Raw genomic sequence first — 25915 nt, forward strand, 5'->3', positions numbered from 1 at the left:
TCCTTCTTTATCCAGCTCTATCATCTCAGCTATTGTCAGGTCGCCGCTTCCCATTCTCCGCTCTACCATCAGGTCAGGCCATGAAGACGTGTCAGGTGACCGCATCCTTCTTTATCCAGATTTATCATCTCAGCTTTTGTCAGGTCGCCGCTTCCCATTCTCCGCTCTACCATCAGGTGAGGCCATGAACTGCATCCTGCTCACTGTGGTAACCTTGGAACAATGAGACAAGACTGGCTGAGATTAGAGTACTGTTCTGCACTCTTTGATGCAACAAGTACATCAGTTGTGTTTTTGGTTCCGGCTGATCTAACTAATGCAGGCTAAACCCTCAGAGGATTTATATTATTGAAGTGTAGTGTATGCAAGATTAAAAGATGCATCTTTTAAATTTGCATGCCGGATTCCGCCCCCGGATATCCGGGTATAAAAGGGAGACGGCGTGCCTCATTCATTCACCTTAGTTCTGAGGAGCCTGAGACCTCTCACGACTGCTGCAGTGGACAGCACGTGTTGTGGCAAGGAGGACACAACGTCTCGTTCCCTCCATCAGGGAACTACTAGAAAAAGTAGTGTCCACTCAGTTGTGCTCTTTCTTACAAAATAATGACATACACGAAAAATTCCAGTCAGGCTTTAGACCGCATCATAGTACTGAAACTGCGCTCGTTAAAATTACAAACGACCTGCTTATAGCATCAGATAAAGGTAACATCTCACTCCTAGTCCTGCTTGACCTTAGTGCTGTGTTTGATACTGTAGACCATAAAATACTTCTAGATCGCTTACACAATTATACCGGTATTCAGGGACAGGCACTACAATGGTTCAGATCTTACTTATCAGACATACATCAATTTGTCCATTTAAATGGTGAATCATCAAATCTAACGCAAGTAAATTATGGATTACCTCAGGGATCGGTTTTAGGACCCTTGCTATTCTCCATTTACATGCTGCCCCTTGGAAACATTATTAGAAAACATGGAATTAGCTTCCACTGTTATGCAGATGATACTCAGCTGTATATCTCATCAAGACCAGATGATTCCTTCCAGCTATCCAAATTGGCAGAGTGCATCGACGATATAATGCATTGGATGACTTGTAATTTACTTCTTTTAAATTCTAATAAAACAGAAATATTACTTATCGGACCAAAGACACTTGAGCAGAATATTTCGGATTATGACCTGCAAATTGAAGGCTGCACTGCTACTCCAACAAATACAGTTAAAAACCTTGGCGTTATATTAGACAGCAACCTGTCATGGCTCTGCTTCATTTAGTCATGTTTTTCTTGGTCCTGTAGCAGAGTCATACAAAGTCTTTGGTTATGTGTGGAGAGAAACATATTATTGTCCTTTTGACAATAATATGCGTTCTCTGCCTTGTCCTTGATTTGTGAGTTTTGTGTGTTTGCCTTGTTTACCCTGTCGTGTTTTTTTTGTAAGACGTTTGGTTGAGTTTTTGAGTTACGTTTTTGCTTCTTTTTGGTTTTACGTTTTGCCCCCACGTGGGAAGTCTTTTGTTTTGTGTATATATATCTCTGTTTCGTTTTCCCCATTGTGGGTGTTTTTGTTTTGTGTTTTTTGGTAAAATAAATATATCTTGTTTAACCCCTTCACCACTGCCTGCCTGCGCTTGGGTTCTTCTCTCCACACCTCCATCCTTGACAGCAACCTGTCATTTAAAAATCACATCTCAAATGTCACAAAAACAGCCTTCTTCCACCTTATAAATGTTGCCAAATTGCGAAATATTTTATGTGTGGCTGACGCAGAGAAGCTTATTCATGTATTTGTGACCTCAAGACTTTACTACTGTAATGCACTGCTTAGTGGTTGTCCTGCATCATCAATAAACAAACTACAGTTAGTTCAGAATGCAGCTGCCAGAGTTCTAACCAGATCCAGAAAATATGATCACATAACCCCAATGTTATCAACCCTTCACTGGTTACCCATTAAGTATCATATTGACTTTAAAGTTCTTTTAATTACTTATAAAGCCTTAAACGGTTTAGCCCCTACCTACATAACAGAGCTTCTACCACACTACAACCCATCATGCTCTCTAAGATCTCAAAACTCCAGACTTTTGATAACACCTAGAATAACTAAATCCACCAAAGGGGGTAGAGCTTTCTCATACGTAGCACCTAAACTCTGGAATAGCCTCCCCGATACTATTCGAGGGTCAGACACACTCTCCCAATTTAAATCTAGATTAAAGACGCATCTTTTCAGCCAAGCATTCACTAACACATAGCTAATGAACAGCAGCTACGCTAATTATTCTCTTTCTGCCCTTGCCTCGGGATGCCCATCCCGAGGTAGGGAGAGATTCCGCCAGGCCCAGATGAACGTCATATGCCCATCCACAACTAGAGATTACGCCAGCTACATCGGAAAATCCCGTACCATCCTCCTGCGAGAACCTGTGGACTTACTGACCATCCCAGCTCCATCCAAGGCAATTCCATCACCACCCAAGAAAAAGGCGACCATCTGGCCGGCCCAGCTCAGACAATTCCATCCCCAACCGAGAGCAAAGACGGACTACCTGTCACATAAATGCTAAATTTACAATACTTGGTATTTAATGCTAAACTTACATCACATGACAGCAGTTTGAAGTTATGGCTGCACTCAGTGACTTTGATTGGAGGTAGCTGGGTGGGGGGTTGTAGGGAGTGGGGGGGCTTGTTGGTTGTGGTTCGGGGCGTTTCATTTGTTGGGACTGTGTGGGTCTGGTCTGGTTGGTCTTGTTTTGTGGTCGATTTCGGACAACAGAGGAATAAAGTTAATTATGCCATTACTACTTTTCCCTGGTTGTTCCTCTGTTGTCTGTTGTTGATCGCGGAATGGGACCGGGTTGGACCTGCACGGTTTCGGCGGGTGGGGCTTCCTGGGTCGCGGCTCGTGGGCTCTCCCTGTTCTTCGTGGACGTTGCTCGGTGGCTTGGTCGGGGTCACTGATTGCAGCTATGACACGTCAGAGGAGATCTGGCCCTCCCGGCTGAGCCTGGTTTCTCCCGAGGTTTTTTTTTCTCCATTATTCATCATTGGAGTTTGGGTTCCTCGCCACAGCAGAGCAGTGCAGTGTTGGCTTGCTCACAAGGAGACTGCATTTATTTATTAATTATTTATTTATTTATTCATTTATTTATTAGATATTATTTATTATAATGATCTTGATTGGTCTATAAACACCATGCACTGTGCTGTGTTTTACCTTTCTGTGTTTTTCTTATTTGCTCCTGTAAAGCTGCTTTGGAACAATGCACATTGTGAAAAGCGCTATATAAATAAAATTGAATTGAATTGAATTGAATCTTTAGTCTAGATTTAAACTGACAGAGTGTGTCTGCCTCCCGGACAGTGCAGGGAAGACTATTCCAAAGTTTAGGCGCTAGATAGGAAAAGGATCTACCACCTGCAATTGATTTTGAAATTCTTGGTATTACCAACTGACAGGATGCCTGAGAGCGTAGTGCACGTGAAGGACTGTAATACAAAAGGAGTTCATTCATGTATTGAGGAGCTAAACCATGTAGGGCTTTATAGGTAATGAGCAAGATTTTAAAGTTAACGCGATGCTTTATAGCAGGGGTGTCCAAAGTCAGTCCTGGAGGGCCGGTGTCCTGCAAAGTTTAGCTTCAACCCTAATCAAACACACCTGAACAGCTAATCAAGGTCTCACAAAGCAGACTAGAAACTTCCAAACAGGTGTGTTGAGCCAAGTTGGAGCTAAACTCTGCAGGACAGTGGCCCTCCAGGACCGACATTGGACACCCCTGCTTTATAGGTAACCAGTGCAAGGTTGACAGAACCGGGCTAATATGTTCATACTTTTTTGTATGTGTAAGAACTCGAGCTGCCGCATTTGGAACAGTTTGAGTTTTTGTAATAAGCCTGCAGGGCAACCACTTAACAGTGCATTACAGTAATCTAGTCTTGATGTCATGAATGCATGAATTAACTTCTCTGCAACTGACATTGACAGCATATGACGTAGTTTAGATATATTCTTAAAATGGAAAAAACACAATTTCACAGGTGTTGGCAACGTGGCTCTCAAATGACAGACTACTATCGAATAGAACGCTAAGATTCTTTGCTGACGACGAGGGTTTTATGGAACATCCGTCAATAATTAAGCAGTATTCTTGGTTGTTCCTTATAGCAGTTTTCGGTCCAATAAGTAACACTTCTGTTTTGTCCGAGTTCAGTAATAAAAAGTTGTTACTCATCCAGTTTTTTATATCGACTATGCATTCCATTATTCGATGGAACTGCTGTGTTTCATGAGGTTTCGAGGAAATATAAAGTTGAGTATCATTAGCATAACAGTGAAAGCAGAGGTAGCATGTATAATGCGAAGAGCAGAGGCCCTAAGACTGAGCCCTGTGGTACACCGTACTGGACTTGCGATTTGCGTGACACCTCATTGTTTATTGCTACATATTGAAAACGGTCACATAAATAAGATTTAAACCATTTCAAAGCTATTCCTTTAATGCCCACGTAATTTTCAAGTCTATGTAGGAGTGTGCTGTGGTCAATGGTATAGAATGCACACTAAGGTCTAGTAGCATCAATAACAAGATACAACCTCGGGTCAGACGCCAATAGCAGATCATTTGTAACTCTGATCAAAGCAGTCTCTGTACTGTGACATGCTCTAAATCCAGACTGGAATTCTTCATTGATGTCATTCCTTTGGAGGAAGGAGCATAATTGAGTTGAAACTACTTTTTCCAGAATTTTAGATATGAAAGGTAGGTTCGATATAGGCCTGTAGTTCCCTAGTTCCATAGGGGCAGTTGATACCTAATGGTATAGGGGCAGTTGTGGCCTAATGGTTAGAGAGTCGGACTCATGACCAGAAGGTTGCCGGTTCGATTCCCAGGGCCGGCGGGTAACAACTGAGGTGCCCTTGAGCAAGGCACCTTACCCCTACTTGCTCCCCGGGCGCTGTAGTGATAGCTGCCCACTGCTCCGGGGGTACGTGTGTTCACTACTCTCTGGATGGGTTAAATGCAGAGGTCACATTTCATTGCCTTGTACATGTGCAATGACAATAAATTGAATCTAAATCTAAAAAAAATCTAGTTCTCTAGGGTCGAGTTGGGGTTTTTTGACAAAGGGCCTTATAACACACCTTGTATGCTTTAGGCACATGTCCTAATGTCAGAAATGAGTTAATAATACGAAGAATAGGATCTATAATTTCTGGGAGCATCTCTTTCAGTAGATTTGTAGGTATAGGGTCTAGCATGCATGTTGTTGATTTAGATGATCTAATGATTTTAGACCGCTCATCTTGATCTACGGTATAAAATAATTTCATTTTCTCCTTAAGGGCGCTGTAGTTAGTTTGTTCAGCGGGTTTCACTTCTGATTGCATTGTTATAATTTTTTCTCTAATATCTTGGATTTTATTTGTGAAGTAATTCATAAATTCATCACAGCTATGCTGATATACAGGATCAGAAGTCACTGACTATTTATTTTTGTTAATTTAGCCACAGTGTTAAATAAAAACCTAGGGTTGTGCTGGTTTTCTTCTATTAGTGATGAAAAGTAGGCGGATCTTGAAGTTTTTAGGGCTTTCCTGTATTTTCGAATAATATCCTTCCATGCTGTATGAAATACCTCTAATTTAGTTTGTCTTAAAGTTGCGCTCGACGACAAGGACTCTATCTGCGGCCAGTACTAGTTCTGATAAGAACCCACCAAATTCTTTAATAAAATCTGTGTGGTGCCCTGGAGGCCTATATACAATAGCTAGAATAAATAAAAAAAATGTTTTATCCTTAGTATTAGGTGTTGAAACATGAAGTACCATGACTTCAAAATAATTATATTTAGAGTTAGACTTCTGGGAAATGCTAAAAGAGTTATTGTAAAGTGCTGCGACACCTCCCCCTCTGCCTTTTAGACGAGGCTCGTGTTTATAATAATAATCTTGGGGGACAGATTCATTTAAAGTAATATAATCATCTGGTTTTAGCCATGTTTCTGTCAAACAGAACATGTCTATTTTATGATCTGTTATCATATTGTTAACAAAAAGTGCTTTATTAGAGAGAGATCTAATATTTAGCAATCCGAGTCGTAACAGTTGATTATCTGTATTTTGTTCATGTTTAATTTGTTTAACAAATTAGATCCTGTCTCAACTATTCAGTAGACCCATATACACACGATCTTGGAGAAGCCACAAGCAGTATAAACGCCATATTTTCTAATAAATTAGATATTGTTGCACCCATTAAATTAAAACTTCCATATCTGTCTAAAATATTAGAAAACGTAGTATCTGTGCAAAAAAATACGCTCATAAAACAACAAATGACCTAATCTTAGCATCACATCACATCTGCATCTCACTCTTAGTTTTGCTTGACCATGCCATTCTTCTAGATCGCTTACAGAATTATGCCGGTATTCAGGGGAAAGCATTACACTGGTTCAGATCGTATCTATCTGACCGATGTCAGTTTGTTCATTTAAATAGGGTATCATCAAATCAAACGACAGTAAACTATAGATTACCTCTAGGATCTGTTTTAGGGCCCTGCTATTCTCCACATACTGTACATGCTGCCCTTTTGTACAAGTAATAGTATTATAAAACATGGAATTAGCTTCCATTGCTCTACGGATGATACTCAGTTAAACATTTCATCTAGACTGGACGAAACCTCAAAATTATTGAAACTGGCAGAGTGCTTAATAGAAATTTATATGCACAGTACACAGACATATATGATGTAAACACAAACTTTTATTCTGGATGCAATTAATATAAAACAGCCAACCCTATTTTTGGGTGAACTGTCCCTTTAATCAGGTGCAAAATATTATCTGCTGCTTAAAAGTAATGAACAGCAGCTATGCTAATGGGACATTTCCCCACCACTTTTTGGAAGAAATGCTTGCGGAAGGTGTGTATTGTTTAGGCCCATTAACATCTAAAACTCGTGGAAAACACAGGATGCGCATCTTAGTTATATTTGCAGGAGACAGAGAAACGTGGCCAATATAAAAATGCATGCATCCTCTGCACACACGCTTGCTTGTGCATTCTGTCATGGCTCTGCTTCATTTAGTCATGTCTTTCTTGGTCCTGTAGCAGAGCCATGGCAAAGCCTTTGGTTATGTGTGGAGAGAAACATATTATTGTCCTTTTGACAATAATATGCGTTCTCTCCAGTGTCTCATCATTGGCCCCGCTCCTCTCGTTTCCTTGTTATCTTAACCTGAGTGTTTTACTACCCACACCTGCCCTGTGTTAATTATCCCTCGTTTGTCTTTCCTATATATACCCTCTTGTTTCTTTGTCTTGTGTTCGTGGATTACGTTGTATGTACTTTGTACCGTGCCCCTGTCTGTTGTGAGTTCATACCTTGTTGGAGTCTTGCCTTGTTTGGATGTCGTGTCTTAGTTTAGTCTTGTCTTTATCTTTTTGATTATAAGTCTAGTTGTTCTTTTCTTGTTTTGCCCTTCGTGGGAAGTCTTTTGGTTTCTGTTTGTTCTTAGTTTTGTTCCTGATTTATACCCCATCGTGGGTTTTTGTTTTGTGTTTTTTTTAATAAATATTTCTTGTTTAACCCCTTCACCACTGCCTGCCTGCATTTGGGTTCATCCGCAGACGATCCGTGACAGCATCCAGTGTCCATGCACAAAAACGCGTAAACCAATGAATAAGTGACATTTTTAGTCATAAGAAAAACTGTTTTTAAGTATAATGCACCGCAACAGCCAAGTGACCTTCCCCAAATGACAGTTTTGTAACCACATACTGTGAGAGCTGGTGTCGAAAAGCGGAGTAGCCAATGGACGGAGCCCCCATTATATATGATAAATATTCCCAACGAGTTATCACAGAAACAATTTATAAAATAATTGTTTTATCATCTCTGTCCCCAACACTTTTCAAAACAAAGTTACGCCACTGCCTGTTAATCATATAAATGGTGGCCTACTTATGTACTCCCTGTTAATTTTACTCAGAAGTGACTGACTGCAGCTTTAATATGTCAGAGAAGAACTGGCACTCTCAGATGAAACTAGTTTCGAGAGGTTTTCTCAATTTTTTCATCATTGGAGTTTTGGTTCCTTGCTGTGTTGGCTTGCTCACCGGGAGTTGATATTAGATTAACTTCCGTTAACATGCTTTTATTAGGATGGTTTGTATTCTTCACACTAATTGTCTTCTTTTGTGTTTTATTTTTCATTTAAAGCTGCTTTGAAACAATGCAACATTGTAATGTATTATATATGTATTTATTCAACTTAACTACTCTTTTAATGAACCCAAAGACAAGCAAGCATTAATCTCTATTTAAGAAACATTCTTTATTAACAAACCAACGTTTCGGTCTAGTTAAGACTGTCAATCATCAGCAATGGAGAGAGACACTTCTATGAGTCAAGGCTTTATAAATGTGTTAATTAGCCATGTCCTTGAAACAAGTCACCCCACATACAGAATGCACAAATGTATAACCAGTTCTTAATTTGGTTCCCTGCACATCACCCAGAAATATAAATTCCGTCACCATTTACTCAACCTCAAGTTATTCTAAACCTGTATACATTTCTTTGTTTTGCTAACACAAAGGAAGATATTTGGAAAAATGTCCCCCATTTACTGCCATAGTAGGGAAAATAAATACTTTGGGAGTCAATGGGGGATAAAATCTGTTTGGTTACTGACATTCTTTGAGTTCAGCAGAACAAAGAAATTTGTACAGGTTTGGAAGTATCTGAGGGTAAGTAAATGATGACAGAATTTTAATTTTGGGGTGAATGGTCCCTTTAAACACAAATCTGTTCCTGACCCAGCTTCTGGATGTTTTTATTAGCTTGTATTTGTAAAGTGTGTAAGCATCCTAAAGCCTTCTTGTTCGACTGCCTAAAAACACTGCAAGTAGCTATAATTCAAAGCAAAGATAAAAAGCCATTAAATCACAAAAATAAAACAAGGACTAGACTGATACATTTTGCGAACAAATTACTCATGTTTTATGTGTGGAATATGTCTGCCATTCTGTGGCTTTACTGAGTCCAATTACTACTATAATGTGCATCCAGGCATTTGTATCGTGTCACAATTTTGTCATGCCAGATTTGTAAATCTCTTATATTGACTTTATAGCCGTTTTACTCTAATAAGAATGCACAGTAGATTCTAAAGGTCATTGAGGACTCTGTACTGGTCTGTTCTTCCAGACAATAACAGCATGTTGATACCTCACAGAAACAGGACATCCTCCATTTGATTCTGATATTACTCTGTAACATGGTGATTAGACACTTCCTTTACTGCTAAAGGCAGGCGGAGTTTCTCCCATTTCTTACAAACCGTCATAAAGCAATTGTTCAATGAATGTTATGTTAGCCTGTGCCAAGATCAGTATCACATCCCTCTCAACATTGTACTGACAGCCACTTTCTACTTTCTCTCATGAACCGGGGCATTAGTGTGCAGCTACTGCATTATAAGATATTCAATCATTGTCCTGTTGTTCACCTTTTTTGGTTGTTTTCAAAACAGAATACCGTTTGTCTTGATACTAATAGCTACGGTTGTATGCTAAACACTACATTCTTATTTCATAATAATGCATGCAATCTGAGTCATTTCTGGTAGTATTACCAGGGTTCGGTCAATTCAATTAATTATAATTAATTAATTATGATAATTATTATTAATATAATACTATTTATTTTAATGTTGTGGCTTAGCAGAACTACATCAGAAACACCTAAAGTGTAAATGTAAAAATATGTGCAGTGCTATGCATGTCCTAATTATCTAATGTTAATGCGTCAAACAACCGAAACTCAACACAAGACTATGTTTGTACATGGCAATGTCACATGCATTATTATTGGAATGGAGACAGGTGCTGTAAATTCTACAGGGCTTGTGTGTTCTTTTATAACATAACATAAAGCAAATAAAGAACGTTGTGTTATTAGAAAACGTTGTTTTCTTTGCAAATGTGAAAATACTAACTATAGACTTATACATCCATCCAGAGAAGAAGTTTGAAATGAGATGTTGTGAAGTGTTGACAGTTCCCGCTACATTTAAAGTACTTACGTTTAAAGTACGTCAATCGGGAACTTTTTAAACGGTTGTTGCGGTTATTCTCTCTCGTGGGTTTAAAGTGAAATAATGTTGTTCATCACGAAGGGTTGGAACGTCTTCAGCGCAAGTAGCACAGCCCACAACTCTAGGCAGTTGATGTGCCATCGCAGGCGGGGGCCTGTCCACCGCCCCGCTACTGCGTGCCCGTTGCACACAGCACCCCAGCCCTGAAGGGAGGCATCCGTCGTTACCACGACGTGTCTTGATACCTGCCCTAGGGGGACCCCCTCCCGTAGGAAGGCCATCGACGACCAAGGGGTCAGGGTGCGCAGACAGAAGGACGTGATGACCATACGCCTGCTGCCGGTGTGCCACGCTCTCCAAGGAACCCGACTCTGTAGCCAGTGTTTGAGCGGTCGCATGTGCATCAACCCGAGGGGGACCACCCCCGCCGAGGATGCCATGTGCCCCAGGAGCCTCTGAAAATGTTTCAGGGAGACCGCCGGCTGCCTGAAAACCTTCAGGCAGCGTAACACTGACCGGGCACGCTCTGTAGTCAGTCGTGCTGTCATGGAGACAGAGTCGAGTTCCATACCGAGAAAGGAGATACTCTGCGCGGGGGAGAGCTTGCTCTTTTCCCAGTTGACCTGTAGCCCCAACCGATCTAGGTGCCGGAGCACCAGGTCCCTGTGTGTACACAACAGATCTCGCGAGTGAGCCAAGACGAGCCAGTCGTCGAGATAGCTGAGTACCCGCACACCTTCTTCCTTGAGGGGAAGAAGGGCGGCCTCCACGACCTTCGTAAAGACACATGGAGACAGGGACAGACCGAAGGGGAGGACCCTGTACTGATATGCCTGTCCCTCGAACGCGAACCGCAGGAACGGCCGGTGTCGAGGGAGGATCGAGACATGAAAGTACGCATCCTTCAGGTCGATTGCCATGAACCAGTCCTGACGCCTGACTGACGCCAGGATGCGCTTCTGCGTGACCATCCTGAAAGGCAGCTTGTGTAGGTGCCTGTTCAGAACACGCAAATCCAAGATAGGGCGCAACCCCCCGCCTTTCTTGGGGACAATGAAGTACGGGCTGTAGAACCCGCTGAACATCTCGGCCAGTGGGACGGGCTCGATCGCTCCCTTCACCAGAAGGGAGGCGACCTCCGCCCGAAGCACGGGGGCATCCCTGCCTCTGACTGAGGTAAAGAGGACGCCCCGGAACTTGGGCGGACGTTTTGCAAACTGAATCGCGTAGCCGAGACGGATCGTCTTCCTCAGCCAACCTGACAGTCTGGGAAGCTGAGACCAGGAACCCAGAAACTGTGACAGGGGGACTAGAGGTTTGATCTGCTTCATCGTCCCCCCGGAGGGTGGTTCGATGGCTAGCAGTACGGATTCCTTGCCGAGGGAGGACCCCCGGGGAGGAGATCGGCTCTGCTGTTTTTCCTGCCTGGCGATTGTCTGGCTCGACGCACAGTCTGTCTGAGAGTGCTGAAGGCCAGTGTTTATACTCGACATTGCGCTTCGCCATGACGCAACATCGAGTTGCCGTCCACCATCGACCAGAGGGTGGGAACGGCTGTGACAACCCAGGGAGAGAGGAAACTCTTTTCGTGAGGAAGTGGGCGCTGGCCCCCCGGGGGGGGACCAGCTGATGGTAGGACGGGGCAGGAACCGTCCCTATCCGATCCAGCGATGTGGTGGCTGGAATCGGGCCCGATGGTAATCTCAATCTCCCTGGGGTCTCTCCGTCAGGGCCGCTTCTACTTCCGCGACGGCTGCTGACGGGGAGGCGGTTTCCTCTTCGACGTCCTTCTCCGGGAGGCAGCCTGAGAAGGGGGCACTGGAGCCGGATCCGGAGTCGAAGAGGTCCGGGGCTGCCGGGAAGAAGACGCCGCTCGGGATCTCGGAGGCCTGACGACGGCCGAGTCACGGCGGGGCAAGATGTGCTTGATAGCCTCCGTCTGCTTCTTCACCGTTGAGAACTGCTGAGAGAAATCCTCAACGGTGTCACCAAACAGCCCTCCCTGCGAGATGGGGGCGTCGAGAAAGTGAACCTTCTCAGCGTCCCGCATCTGCACAAGGTTGAGCCAGAGGTGCCTCTCTTGGACCACCATGGTGGACATCGCCCGACCCAAGGCCCATGCCGTCACCTTAGTCGCCCGTAGAGCGAGATCGGTGGCGGTACGGAGTTCCTGCATAACCGTTGGGTCGGTCTTACCCTCGTGGAGCTCCTTCAATGCCTTGGTCTGGTGGACCTGCAGGATGGCCATGGCGTGGAGGGAGGAGGCGGCCTGACCCGCAGCCATGTAAGCCTTCGACACCAGCAATGCCGAAAACTTACACGCCTTGGATGGGAGTCTAGGCCAAGCCCTCCAGGTGGCCGCTGTCTGCGGGCATAGGTGCACTGGGAGATCTCGACATAGCCCCTGGCCGCCCCACCATCGAGGGAAGTAAGGGCGACTGAGCCTTTCTGACTGGAACGAGCCGTGAGGTGCGCGTTCCAAGTCTTACTCAGCTCCTTGTACCTCCGGGAAATACGGGACTGGCGCTGGGCGCGGCTTGGAGCCGCGCTCAGACCCCAGGTACCACGTATCCAACCGCGAGCGCTGGGGTAAAGGCGGTGCTGTGCACTGCAGCCCAATGCTCGCGGCGGCCCGGAAGAGCATGGTTGACATCTCAACGTCCGCCTCTTACTGGGCTCGTCCCCCCGGGGGAGGGAGCTCCGAGGAATCGTCGGGGTCGGATGCCAAGAGGTCGCCCTCCGATGCTGTGATCGACATCTCATCTTCGTCACGCACTCCCGAGTACGTGGCGGAGGAACAAGACGGAGTAGGACCGTCTCTTAAGGGATGGTCAGACAAGCGTGACAGGGCGTGAACGGTCCGTGAGCCTGTGGCTGGCGGTCTAACGTTCACGGTGATCCCCATATCACCCCCGGTGTTAACTGAAACGGGCGGCAGGGCCGTAGTCACTGCCGTCACGGATCGGGTAACAGACGAGGTGGTGGTTTTACCCATAAAGAATACAGCCACCCGTGACCGCAACATCTGGATAGGCATCTTCCCGCAGTGCGGGCAAGATGTATCCACGAAGGCTGCCTCAGCGTGCTGGAGACCCAAACATGTGAGACAGACATCGTGTCCATCCCCTTACTCAATGAGCGCGTCGCACCCAAGAGAACAGCGGGACATACCACGTTGGAGAAATTTACTCTTTTAGAAATAAAGTGCTCAGACACTTCTGGAACTGCCGAGACGCCCAGGGGAAAGTCGCCGCAGGAAGGGACTGTCCGCTGCACCACGTCGTAGATTCCAGCAGGATACCAGCGAAGAACTGGAAGATCAGCGAAGATCTGGAAGATCAGCGAAGACCTGGAGCTGCTCATCAGATGCGTAGGCTCTGAAGAACAAAAGGTGAATGAATGAGCACGCCGGCTTCCCTCTTATACCCGGACATCCGGGGAGGAGCCCGGCATGCAAATTTCATTCGCCAATTTTCATTGGCCTTTTCTAAATACTCAGAAGATGATAGGTTTGACACAACGTCGAGAGACCGACAGAAAGGGAACTCATGGGAAGAAAGTGCGAACAGGAGTTAACCGCAAGGTGGGAGACCAACTGGGGAGGTCATGGGTTGCCAAGGTGGGAACCATTCATGAGGATACATCAGACGGAACAGCCCACGGAGGGGGTGTTACCACGTCTGGAGCACTAGGTCCGGTTAGAGCTATGTGGGAACACTCAACTGTTCCCCGGCCTAAGGGGCCAGGGCTGCTCTGCCCAGCCTGTCCCCTGGAAGGGTGCTTAGTGATGGATGGAATGCCTGTTCTTTACCCGAGGGGAAAGAAGTGAGGCGGGATCGCCACTGCTCCCCCCGGAGGGGGAAGGGCTTCCGCAGGCGTACGCCCTACCGGCTGCCGGTCCCACACTGTGCCGCGCGTAGGTATTAGAACCTCACGGAGTTGTTAGGCATAGCCCAACCCGCAGCTCCGCATATGTCTGCCAGAGAGGCGCCCTGAGCCAGTGCCCAAGAGGGGTGTGCCTCACCCCCACGGGCAGGGACGAATAGAGATCGGTATGCCCTAATGGAAGCATCCCTGATCCAGTGCGCCAGCCTCTGTTTGGAGACAGCCCTCCCTTCTGCTGACCCCCGAAACAGACAAAGAGCTGCTCAGAGCTTCTGGGCTCTGCGTGCGGTCCAAGTAGAGGCGCCGTGCGCGTACTGGACACAACACGGCTAGGTTGGGTTTTCCTCCCCGGTGGGGAGCGCCTGCAGGTTCACCACCTGGTCTCTCGGGAGAGTGGTGGGAACCTCGGGCACGTAGCCGGGGCGGGGTCTCAATATAACGTGAGAATCCCGGCCCAGAGTTCTAGGCAATCTGTGGACATGGAGGGTGTTTGTAGATCCCCTACCCTCTTGGAGGTGAGAGCCCTGCGGAAAGCCGTCTTTATCAAGACTGAGAAAGAGCGGCAACCCCGAGAGACTCGAAGGGGGCGGGGCCTCTAAAGGCCCGCCACCTAGGTCGCAAGAGGGTACGGAGCGCGGATAAGGTGGTCACCCTCTCGCGCCCCTTAGGAACCTAATGACCAGGTCGTGCTGTCCCAGAAGCTACCCAGCACTTGGGTCATGATGAGCGGCCGTAGCGGCTACATACATTCCCAGTGTGGAGGGGGAGAGGTTACTCCCCCATCTCTCTTGAGGACGGGACAGCTCGTACCCGACCGAGCAACTCCGCGGGTCTTCTCACCGAGAAGAGCACCAGGACGAGAAGAGGCGCCACCTATGGGCGTATAGCCGCCCAGTGGCCGAAGCCCTAGCCTGAGTGACGTTTCAACCGCCCTCTCCTCGCCCCGTCCAGTCATGGAGCCAGGTTTTGCCTGGGATGCCATAGCGTGCCCCTTCCCCTGGGGAACCAGGGGGAGCGGCCAGGGGGGAGTTGTTGTCAGAGCCTCAGCTCCGAGAACCAAGTCCTGGTTAGGCCAAAGGGGCGTAACTAGTACCACTTGATGCTCCTCTTCCCTGGCCTTGCACAGGACTTGTGCAATGAGGCTCACTGGGGGGAAGCGTACTTCCACTTGTCCCGTGGCCAGCTGTGCGCAAGGGCATCCGTGCCGAGGGTACCTCGGACAGGGAGTACCAAAGCGGACAATGGGTGGAGTCCGGGGAGGCAACAGGACCACCTGTGCCTGGCCGAACTGCCCCAAATGAGCCGGCTGCGCGAGAAGGGAGTCGCCACTCTCCGCGAGGCGTCGACTGACGAGAGAGTGCATCGGCTGTCTGGTTCAGGACGCCTGGGATGTGTGTGGCTCGCAGGGAGCTGATCACTTGCTGACTCCAGAGGAGGAGGCGTCGGGCGAGTCATGTTAGCTGCTGTGAGTGAAGAATACGCCACAGCAGCTGTGCTGTCCGACCGGACCAGCACGTGCTTCCCTGCACGAGAGGAAGTTCCTCAATGCAAGTAGCACAACCCACAACTCTAGGCAGTTGAATGCCAACGCAGGCGGGGGCCCGTCCACCGCCCCGACACTGCTCGCCCGTTGCACACGGCACCCCTTAGGGTGTGTCGGCAGAAAAGCGTGTGACCAACGCCTGCTGCCGGTGTGCCACGCTCTCCAAGGAACTTGACTCTGCCGCCAGTGTTGGAGCGGTCGTATATGCATCGACCCGAGGGGGGGCCACCCCCGCCGAGGATGCCATGAATCCCAGGAGCCTCTTGTTACAGGGGGACCGCTGACTGTCTGATCTTCAGGCAGTTCAACACTGATCGGGCGCGCTAGTCAGTCGCGCTGCCTCTGGGAGGCCGCGAGGGTGCGGGCTTCCTCGTCGCGGGTCTCGCGCCCCCCCCCGGGGGGTGAGCGGGGCCGCTCGTGAGGACAGAGTCGAGTTCCATACCGAGAAAGAGGATGCTCTGCACCGGGGAGAGCTTGCTCTTTTCTCAGTTGACCTGTAGCCCCACCGATCTAGGTGCCGGAGCACCAGGTCCCTGTGTGTACACAACAGATCTCGAGAGTGTGCCAAAACTTGAGCCAGTCGTCGAGATAGTTAGTACCCGCACACCTCCTTCCCTACGGGGAAGGAGGGCGGCTTCCACGACCTTCGTAAAGACTCGTGGAGACAGGGACAGACCGAAGGGGAGGACCCTGTACTGATATGCCCGTCCCTCGAACACGAACCGTCGGAACGGCCGATGTCGAGGGAGGATCGAGACATGAAGTATGCGTCCTTCAGGTCGATTGCCATGAACCAGTCCTGACACCTGACGGACGTCAGGATGCGCTTCTGCGTGATCAACCTGAAAGGCAGCTATAGTGTAGGTGCCTGTTCAGAACACACAGACCCAAGATAGGGCGCAACCCCCCGCCTTTCTTGGGGACAATGAAGTACAGGCTGTAAAACCCGTTGAACATCTCGGCTGGTGAGACGGGCTCGATAACTCCCTTCACCAGAAGGGTGGCGGCCTTGGCCCGAAGTACGGGAACATCCTAGCCTCTGACTGAGGTATATCGGATGCTGAACTTGGCGGGCGTGAGGCGACTGGATCGCGTAGCCGAGACGGATCGTCTTCCCTAGCCAGTCTGACAGCCTGGGAAGCCAGACAGGCTCCCAGAATGAGACGGGGACTAAGGTACGATCTTTTTCATCGTCCCCCCAAGGGGTGGTTCGATGGCTAGCAGTACGGATTCCTTGCCGGGAGAGGTCCCCCAGGGAGGAGATCGGCTCTGCTGTTTTTCCTGCCTGGCAACTGCGCAGCTCAACGCACTGTCTGACTGAGAGTGCTGAGGGCTGGTGTTTATACTCGACATTGCGCTTCGCCATGACGCAACGTCGAGTTTGCCGTTCACCATCATGCAGAGGGTGAGAGCGGCTGAGGTACCTCAGTTTATACTCGACATTGCGCTTTGCCATGATGCAACATCGAGTTTGCCGTTCACCGTCGTGCAGAAGGTGAGAGCGGCTGAGGTAACCCAGAGAGAGAGGAAACTCTCCTTTTTTTGAGAAAGGGAACCACATCTTGTGGTAATAATAATGTCAACACCTGACGTGTGCTCTGCCAATTATTCCTTTTATTCAGGCCTCTTTCTGTTACAGGAACATAGCGGGCTTGACTTTGTTGTAGAGTGTGTTTACTGTGAGCTGTCAACTTCCTAGGATAACTTGAGCTTGCTAAAATGCCTGAGAAAGCTTTCTGATGCTAGCATTTTTTTTCGGACATGGTGTTTCCAAAAGTCTAAAGGTGTTGTCAAGTTAGAATGAGGGAAATATGAACAGATTCTCATGTCATTTGTTTTTCTGTTTCAGGAGTGTATCTGCCACAGGGGGCAGTCGGAGGAGGACCAGGAGGTGCTGGAGTGTACCCAGGTACAACCAGCAACCAAACCCACGAGTTATGACCACAATAGCTTTACCCTTATCAAAAAGAAGTATACTTGAAGTTAAGTTTACTTAAGGAAAGTTCAAGTGTATTTTAAGTATACTTTTCTTTATGTAGTAGGTATACTAATATCAATGGACTAGTAGAATACTAAAAAATGGTGAAAGTTGTTTGTGATTTGCACATGTGATTGTACACTTGCACATTGCACATAGCATCTGGAAACTGTAAATTGTAAGCAACAATAGGTTAAGCCTGTAAATAACACGTCTATATTTTTTCACTTTTTGTATATAGTGCATTATTGTTTTTATTTAATTCTCATTTTGTTCTATCTTAATGTATATTTGCACTATGTTTGCACCATGTGTACACTTTCTTCTGCACTAAGCTCAAATTCAAAGTCAAATTCAACGTGTGTGTAAACACACTTGGTAATAAAGATCCTTCTGATTCTGATTCTTCTGATTGACTGTTTTCTACATTTAGTCAAACGAGTCCACTCTCACATGTCTATGACATTTTATCCAAAGATATCCCTTTAAATAAAAGTCTGTGGAACTTGTGGCTAGGCTAGGATGCTCTAAATGATTGCTAGGACATGGATTGATAGATCCTGTCTATGGGATTTTTGTCGATTTTGCACCTCATTCATGGGGCTATGATTTGTCATAGACCCATGAATGAGGTGCAAAATCAACAAAAATGTGCGGGACAAGTTAGGCATCAAATATTTTTTTCCAGAAAAAATCTGAGTAATAAAATGACCACCGCTAACGTTGTGAAAGAAGTATTTATTAGGCTACTCAATCAAAAGAGTACTGTAACATCAGCTCCGCCCTCGTTGACCACGCCCCCACACCAGAGTCATATACCCGCTTCATCCGCTCACTTTCACCCGACCTTTAACCCCAGGACTACATTTCCCATCATGCACTGCACCCCTCTGACATCATTGATCACCCCGCACCTGATTCTTATTGCACTCCAACTGAATATGATCCCATGGACTCTATTTAAACCTTTTGTTTTGTCTTATCATGGTCCAGTATTAACGTATTTTGCACCGCTTATACTTTGCCTTGGACTTACTTGGATTACCCTGATCTTTTCGTTTCCGTGGATGTTTTTCTGTTGGACTCTGTGTTTCTTGTTGTCTCCCTGTGGATTATTATTTTGGATTTTTCTCAACCCCCCTGGATTTATTAAACTCATCATTTGACATTGTACTTTCGTCTTTTGTGGTATCGTTCTTCGTCTGGGTATATCATTACAGAATACTGGACCCAATATCTCCACGATGACCACACCTTCTATCAACCCGGACCCCTTCACCATCCTCATATCCTTCACGGACCCCTATTCAGACCTGGACGACGATTTCACCTCTCCAGAGACCCAGTTGTTGCAGCTCTGCCAGGACAGCATGTCTCTGGAGAGGTATGCGGAGGATTTCTTCAAGGCGTGCGGTATGCGGAGGACTTCTTCGAGGCATGCTCACTGGTAAGTTGGGACGACCCCGACTGTAACCATTTATTGCTGTCGGGACTGGATGATGAGCTGCTCGCTCTCATTATGCTTCCCGACGCGGATGAATACCCCCTGGAGGACCTTATTAATAGAGTCCTCCAGGCTATGGGGTGAGATTTCTGTGTCGGGGAGGGCGATGGGAGCGGGTACGGTAGTCATCCGGTTCCGTCTGTAAATGGCGGGGTTGTTCCGGCTCACCCGAAAGGCACGCCTCGATATCCTGCCGTTCAGTGTTCCGAACCCCTTGGATCCCGACCCAAACCAGAGACCAGCCAGTCACCACCCGTCAGCACGGAGCGATCGTCGGACGTCACCGCGGGCAGAGAGCCTGAACACACCGTGACACCGACGCCTGCACCAGACACAGCGACTGAGCCAGCGGTCGTCCTGGAGCAGGAGCTCCGAGAGACGTCTGACCAGGTGCGTGAGTCAGCTACATCGTCTGTTGCCGTTGGAGTTCTGGTTGACGTTGAGGGCTTCGAGGGAAGTTCCGTCCACACTCCTGTTGCTGGTCTCATGAGATTGACTTTTGGCTGCTCCCTTTACCGTTGATCCCGCTCAGCCTGTCTATGTCCCCGCCGGTCCCGCCCGGCCCTGCCAAGTTCCCGCTGGTCCCGCCCAGCCTGTCCTTGCACCCACAGGTCCTGCCCAGCCCGCCCGCGACAGCCAAATCTCCCTCGTCTTTCCCCAAGCACCCACCCTCCCTCTCTCTGCCTCTACTGCCTTCGTCTGCCAGTTGTTCAGCTCTGGAGGTGTTGACAGCTGGAAATCCTTTGGCTCACCCTCAGCTTGCCAGCGCCATTGGGTCGGGTGAAACTCTGGATCTCCAGCCGCCATCTACATCTGAGGATCCCATGTCTCTGCCCCAGGCCTCCGAGACCCAGACTCCACCTCGATCCTCTGACCCAACAGCTCCACCTCGGCTCCTACCTCCCTCGTCGTCACCATGGCCCATCCTCCCCCTCTAGCTCCACCAGGCTCCCTCGTCCCTCCGGCTCCGCCTTGGTCAGTCGTCGACCATCCGCCGCCTTGGGGCTCCCCTCCTCCGGCTGCGCGCTGTCGCTCCACCCCTCTGTCTTTGTCAGGCTCCTCTTTCCCTCCAGCTCCACCTACATCCTCACTCTCACTGGCTCCGCTGCGGTCGGCCTTAGCCACACCTTCTCCTCGGTCACCTGAGCCATCGGCATCGCCTAGGCCCTCCGGAACCTCGGTGTCACCTGGGCTCTCTGTCTGCGTGGCTCCACCCTGGACTCCTCCTTCGTCGTCTCCGTCGCTCGTCCCCAGGGTGTCAGCTCTCCACTTACCACCATGGCTCCTCCCTCCCTCGACTCTGCCCTGGGTGCTCCTCCTGGCTGGTCTCTTGGTCACCCTCCTGCTCACCCTGCTCTGGACTCTTTCATGCCTGCTCCCTCTAACGTCACCTCACCGGCTCTATGGACTCAACCCTACCGCCTTCCCTTGGGATAACCCTCGTCCATCACCTGAGACACCAACCCCTGCGGGAGAGAGGAGTACTGTAACATCAGCTCCGCCCTCGTTGAGCACGCCCCCCGCACCAGAGTCATATACCCGCTTCATCCACTCACTTTCACCAGACCTTTAACCCAAGGACTACATTTCCCATCATGCACTGCACCCCTCTGACATCATTGATCACCCCGCACCTGATTCGTATTGCACTCGACCTGAATACGATCCCATAGACTCTATTTAAACCTTTTGTTTTGTCTTATCATGGTCCAGTATTAACGTATTTTGCACCGCTTATACTTTGCCTTGGACTTACTTGGATTACCCTGATCTTTTTGTTTCCGTGGATGTTTTTCTGTTGGACTCTGTGTTTCTTGTTGTCTCCCTTTGGATTATTATTTTGGATTTTTCTCAACCCCCCTGTATTTATTAAACTCATCATTTGACATTGTACTTCCGTCTTTTGTGGTATCATTCTTAGTCTGGGTATATCATTACAAGTACACAAGTACAAGCCAAGTATACTTTACATTTAAGTATACAGTATTTCTGACAAGCACATAAAGTATATTTGTACGAAGTACATAAGAAGTAGACAAAGTATACTTTCCTATTTTAAGTTCAAAAGAAGTATGCTAAAAGCTCATTTGAATAAAATTATTTTTGATAAGGTTAGTTATCCAGAGAACTCACAACGACATTGTTTTTACAAAATATAAACTAAAGTGCAATAGACCAATATGAAAAAACTACATTGTTTTTACATATCAACAAAATTATATAGTATATTAATTAAATGTATATCTTGTTTCAAAACTAAAAATGTTACATTTTTAACCCTATATTTTGGTTCAAGGTGATCAGAAATACATCTGTGCGCATATAACAGTTATTGTTATTATTATGTAGTTTTTATTTTACATTTTATTTTCTATGTTTGCAAGCATCAGGTGGTCAGTCTTACAAGTTTTACCTACATTGTAGAAGATTACTGTAACTGTCATGTTTTAAACAGGTGCTGGGACATACTCATTCAAACCGGCCAAAGCTGCAGGTAGGAATATTTTTATCAATCAATGACTTAATTATCTTAATTATTAATTGTGATATTACTTTGTATAAAGGATCACTGGTAAAGTAATAACATGCAATAATAAAGCTGCAGTCAGTAACAGTAAGAGGCTGATGAAATGTGTTTGGCTTCAGTGCTGTTGTGGTCACAAGCCAACAGCAGATGTGTGCCTGGCCCATGCAAAATCCTTCTGTCAAGAGACAGTTAATATTTTTTCATTTTTTTTTCAGAAGCCCACAGTACAGTGAACATTACACAGGCCCTTACATAAATTAACTTAACATAAAAAACTGGTTTTACTACAGTTAAAAAAAAACATGGTAACTGTAGTTAAACCATGATTACCAAAACGTTTTTCAAAAACCTTAGTTAAAACATGTGCTGTCCCAAATCATAGTTTGTTGAAAAGTTTCCCGGATGGTCTAGTACTTCCGGTAGAAATTGGAATTGCAGAATGATGCACACTCTAATGGCTGATATTACACATGGAACAATAAATGAATAAATACTTAAATGGAAAGATGAGCTGTATGTTGATGTGCGTGACAGTTAATGGCCACAACGTTGTCTAGGCAACAACCTCCACTTCCCTTTCCTGATAGTATGTCCCAGTGTGTGCATGTTGTTTTGCTACACACTAAAATGTATATACTTTCCATAACAAAAACAGTACATACTGTTAGTGCGTAGTATAAGTAGGCGAATTAGGACGCAGCAATGGTTACTATAGTAAAGTATAGAAAAATGGAAAATGCACCAAAAAACCATGGTTACTACACTTTTACAACAAAATGTTTAATTTTTGAAAGGGTGAGTGTTTGTTATTTTCACTCTCATGGACACACTCATAAGAATCATATGACTGGTTGAAATTCTCTGCATAGGCAACAACATCCCAATGCACACAAATAGCCCTCCGCAAAAATATATAAAAATCTACATACAAGTTCAGAATACACAAATAATAATATTGTGTTTTTATTTAACATTTATAATTGAAATTTTGCTTTGCCCTACATCTGGAATATTTCGCTCTGCTTGTTTTAACTATTTATTATTTTATAGGAAAAAAGTAGCATAACTGACTGTACAACAGCTTTCTCTGTACCTATGATGTCTCAAAATTTTCCCTTCATAGGAAGCTTACTAGGTTTAGTTTGGCGACATGCCAACATGTACAGTGTAAGCTGTTATACTGGAGGTGACTGAAGGCAGGAGAAGGTCTGATGCTCTTCTCTTGTTCAGCAGGGGGGTACGGAGGAGCTGCTGGGACTCTCGGCACTGGTGCTCAGACAGGGTCTGGAGGTTTTGGAGCTGGTAAGATTTCTTTCCGGTCCAAATTTAAAAAGCCATCTCAAACAAAAATAAATACATTTTTGAGTGTGTGAAAAATACATAAAAATCTGGATCAATTTGGCAAAGAAACAAAGCCTTCAGTAAGTGATTGAGAGATGAGAAACGTAATAGGAGAAGAAATTACAGAAGTACATTTTTTAAGTAGGGCAGTAGGGGCAGGATCAATGTGACATGAATACAATTTTGCTGTCTAGATTAATTCTGTGATGTAGACTAGGGTGGGAGGGTCAAAGGTAGAGAAGGAGTTGGCAGTGGAGGTAAGAAGACAGTCTTGGGGGGAGAGAGGGGAAGTTGATTGTATAATATTGTTATTTTGTCCTATAAAAAGTGTTAAAATCACTCGCAAAGCTCTGGGCTGCGTTTCCCAAAAGCATCATAACCTTAAGTTGATTTTAGAACCATTGTCACCAATGGAGCTACAATCAATGTAGGCTTAAGATGCTTTTGGGAAACACAGCCCAGATGAGTTACTTATTTCAGGTGCAGGGTGATTAGTGAGTTTACTGACTATGGAAAACAAAGTTTTGGGACGAGAGGAGGCGTTTTTAATGAGTAGAATAGTAATTAGATTGTGCAGTTTTAAGACAGCCCTGTAAGAATGAACATGATCCTTATAGGCATTGAAATGAACATCTAAGACAGATTTCTTATAAAGACATTCCAGCCGACAGCCAGTAGCTTTGAGAGTGCGAAGAGCAGGAGTGAACCAGGGAGATGTGTAATTAGAGGGTACAGGTCTACTTTTAATGGGGGATAGAGTGTCGAGGGCAGTGGAAATGGAGGAATTATACTTTGAGAGGATGTCAATAGAACATGTGTGTTCAGTAATATAAGAAAGTTGAGTCTGAATTAATGTTATCTGTAATGGGTTATCAGAGTTAAGATTACGATAAATTATGGTTGATTTCATTTCATTTTAGAACGAGGATGAGGAAAAGGCAATTCACTGTTTAGTTCAATGGAATTATGATCAGACAGACCAGATTGATGGCCAAACACAGACATTTTGCAAACCGGTTGTACAAACAAGATCAAGCATGTGCCCTTTTGAGTGCTTGGACAAATCAACATGTGTTCAAAGTTAAAACATTCGAGCGCTGATTTAAGTTCACAGGATTCTGTATTATCGGTATCAGCATAGATATTGAAATCACCCAATTAATTACACATATGGAGACAGCACACACAATAATTAACAGTTCATTTAATGCAGTTGTAAAAGTTGTAAAAAGTTGTAACATTTAGAAATAGGTTTGGGAGGGTGATATAGGAGAATCACTAGTCTAGGGGTTGAACTGGCAATTTTTAGAGTTAAATATTCAAAAGTCAAATTTGCGTGAAGAACAACAGAGATTTTTCGGACTGTTTTGTGTGGCTTTTATGCCCCCCTTATAAAACACATAAATGTATGAATTCATACGAAATGGAATAAAATTGTGAATTCTAATGAGATCTGGATGGTTTTCAGTAGCCCTTTATTCGTTTAAATCAGAAAATCTTAAATCAAAATCAGCTTAATAAGATAAAACAAAAATTACCATGGTGCCATGATGATACATACACAATATACTGTATAGTAATGGCCTGCTTTTAGGAGCTGGTGGAAAACCTCATCAAATACAACAGCACATTGAGGAGTTAATTTTAATAAATGAGAATATGTCCACTGTTTTATAATTGCTGGCTCATCAGGGTTGGCCAAAGAAAATTTTCAGCTTAACACTTTCATCCATATGTGTAAATTTACATCAAACCTATACACAGGGGCGGTCTGGGAAGCAAAATCGGCCATGGATTATTCGGCCCTCCACCATTTCTGTCAATTGGGGGGGGTGTATGTGTTGTATGTAACGTGTCATTGCATTACATGCATACGTGTCCGACTCGCTAATGCCTTCACGTTGCGTGCATTCGCGTTTATAATACATCCATCTGTCTGGCCCAGGCATCCATTCTGGCCCCATACTTTAGTGGTCCACCGGGAAAAGTTCCTCCAGATGACCAGTCCGTCCCTTATCACGGCCGTAGGCCATCGGTGGGATGGCCATTCTGGACTTTGACAGAAAGTCCTACCGGTCAGTCTGCCCCTGCCTATACAAGCAATGGCACATAAGTGCTGATTGTGTTATTGGAACATTGGCAATACAATAAGTGGAAACCGTAGTGTATAGGTGCGCAGCTGCGCCCCTCTGATACCGTAGAGTAAATATTGTTGGTTTCTCTGTCAATTCAAGCTGTACGGGTGCTTATTACCACTATTCAGATTTAATTGAATTTCCAGATTTCATCTGGGCCCCAGCAACATGTTTGAAGAGATAAGGAATGAATTGGACCAACTTACTGGCTTTTCTGAAAGAGACCTTTCCACTTTCAAAGAGCGCAAAAAACTCCTTACTATCAGATTTTGCATTGGAAGTTGTCTTTGGCTGTGATAGCTGAAAAGAAGTAGGACATAATGACCTAATCTCTTTCAGGTAAATCTAACAGCTCTGGGGGGAAGTGGACACCATTTGGATCTCAGTCTTCACATTTACATTTTATTTATGCATTTGGCAGACGCTTTTTATCCAAAGCGACTTACATTGCATTATATTATACATCTGTATCAAAGTACGTGCAATCCCTTGGATCGAACCCATGACCTTGGCATTGCTAGCGCCATGCTCTAACCACTGAGCTACAGGAAAGCTAACGTACAAACTTTTGCTCTCATTTACTCTTACTTTTTGCACTTAACACACCACTGACCATTAGCTGGACCTTAGATAACGCAACTCAACTTTATTTATATAGCGCTTTTACAATTTTCATTGTTACAAAGCAGCTGTCCATGAGACATATTGACTATAAGCAAAATAATTAAAGTTGTACCTGCAGAAACAAGAAAAGGTTGAAAACACAGAAGACAGACATACCCACATACAAAACACTCCACACACACAATATGCACACGTACTAACACACATAGACATAGAGACACACACACACACGGATGCACACGCAC

At 45.8% G+C, this 25915-nt stretch overlaps 1 protein-coding gene across 12 annotated transcripts in view; it reads left to right on the plus strand.

The window, feature by feature from the left end:
* elna (elastin a) overlaps positions 1–25915 on the plus strand; it is a 169320-nt gene that overhangs the window by 18204 nt on the left and 125201 nt on the right. For 11 of the 12 annotated variants that reach the window (XM_057350357.1, XM_057350344.1, XM_057350354.1 and 8 more), the window contains exons 2-4: positions 17411–17470; positions 21499–21537; positions 22801–22872. In XM_057350357.1, the coding sequence (XP_057206340.1) occupies positions 17411–17470; positions 21499–21537; positions 22801–22872 (171 nt within the window). The remainder of the gene's footprint in view (positions 1–17410; positions 17471–21498; positions 21538–22800; positions 22873–25915) is intronic. The other variant, XM_057350348.1, reaches the window with a different exon arrangement.

Source organism: Triplophysa rosa, linkage group LG14 (assembly GCF_024868665.1).
Source record: "Triplophysa rosa linkage group LG14, Trosa_1v2, whole genome shotgun sequence".
In the NCBI taxonomy this organism is placed as follows: domain Eukaryota; kingdom Metazoa; phylum Chordata; class Actinopteri; order Cypriniformes; family Nemacheilidae; genus Triplophysa; species Triplophysa rosa.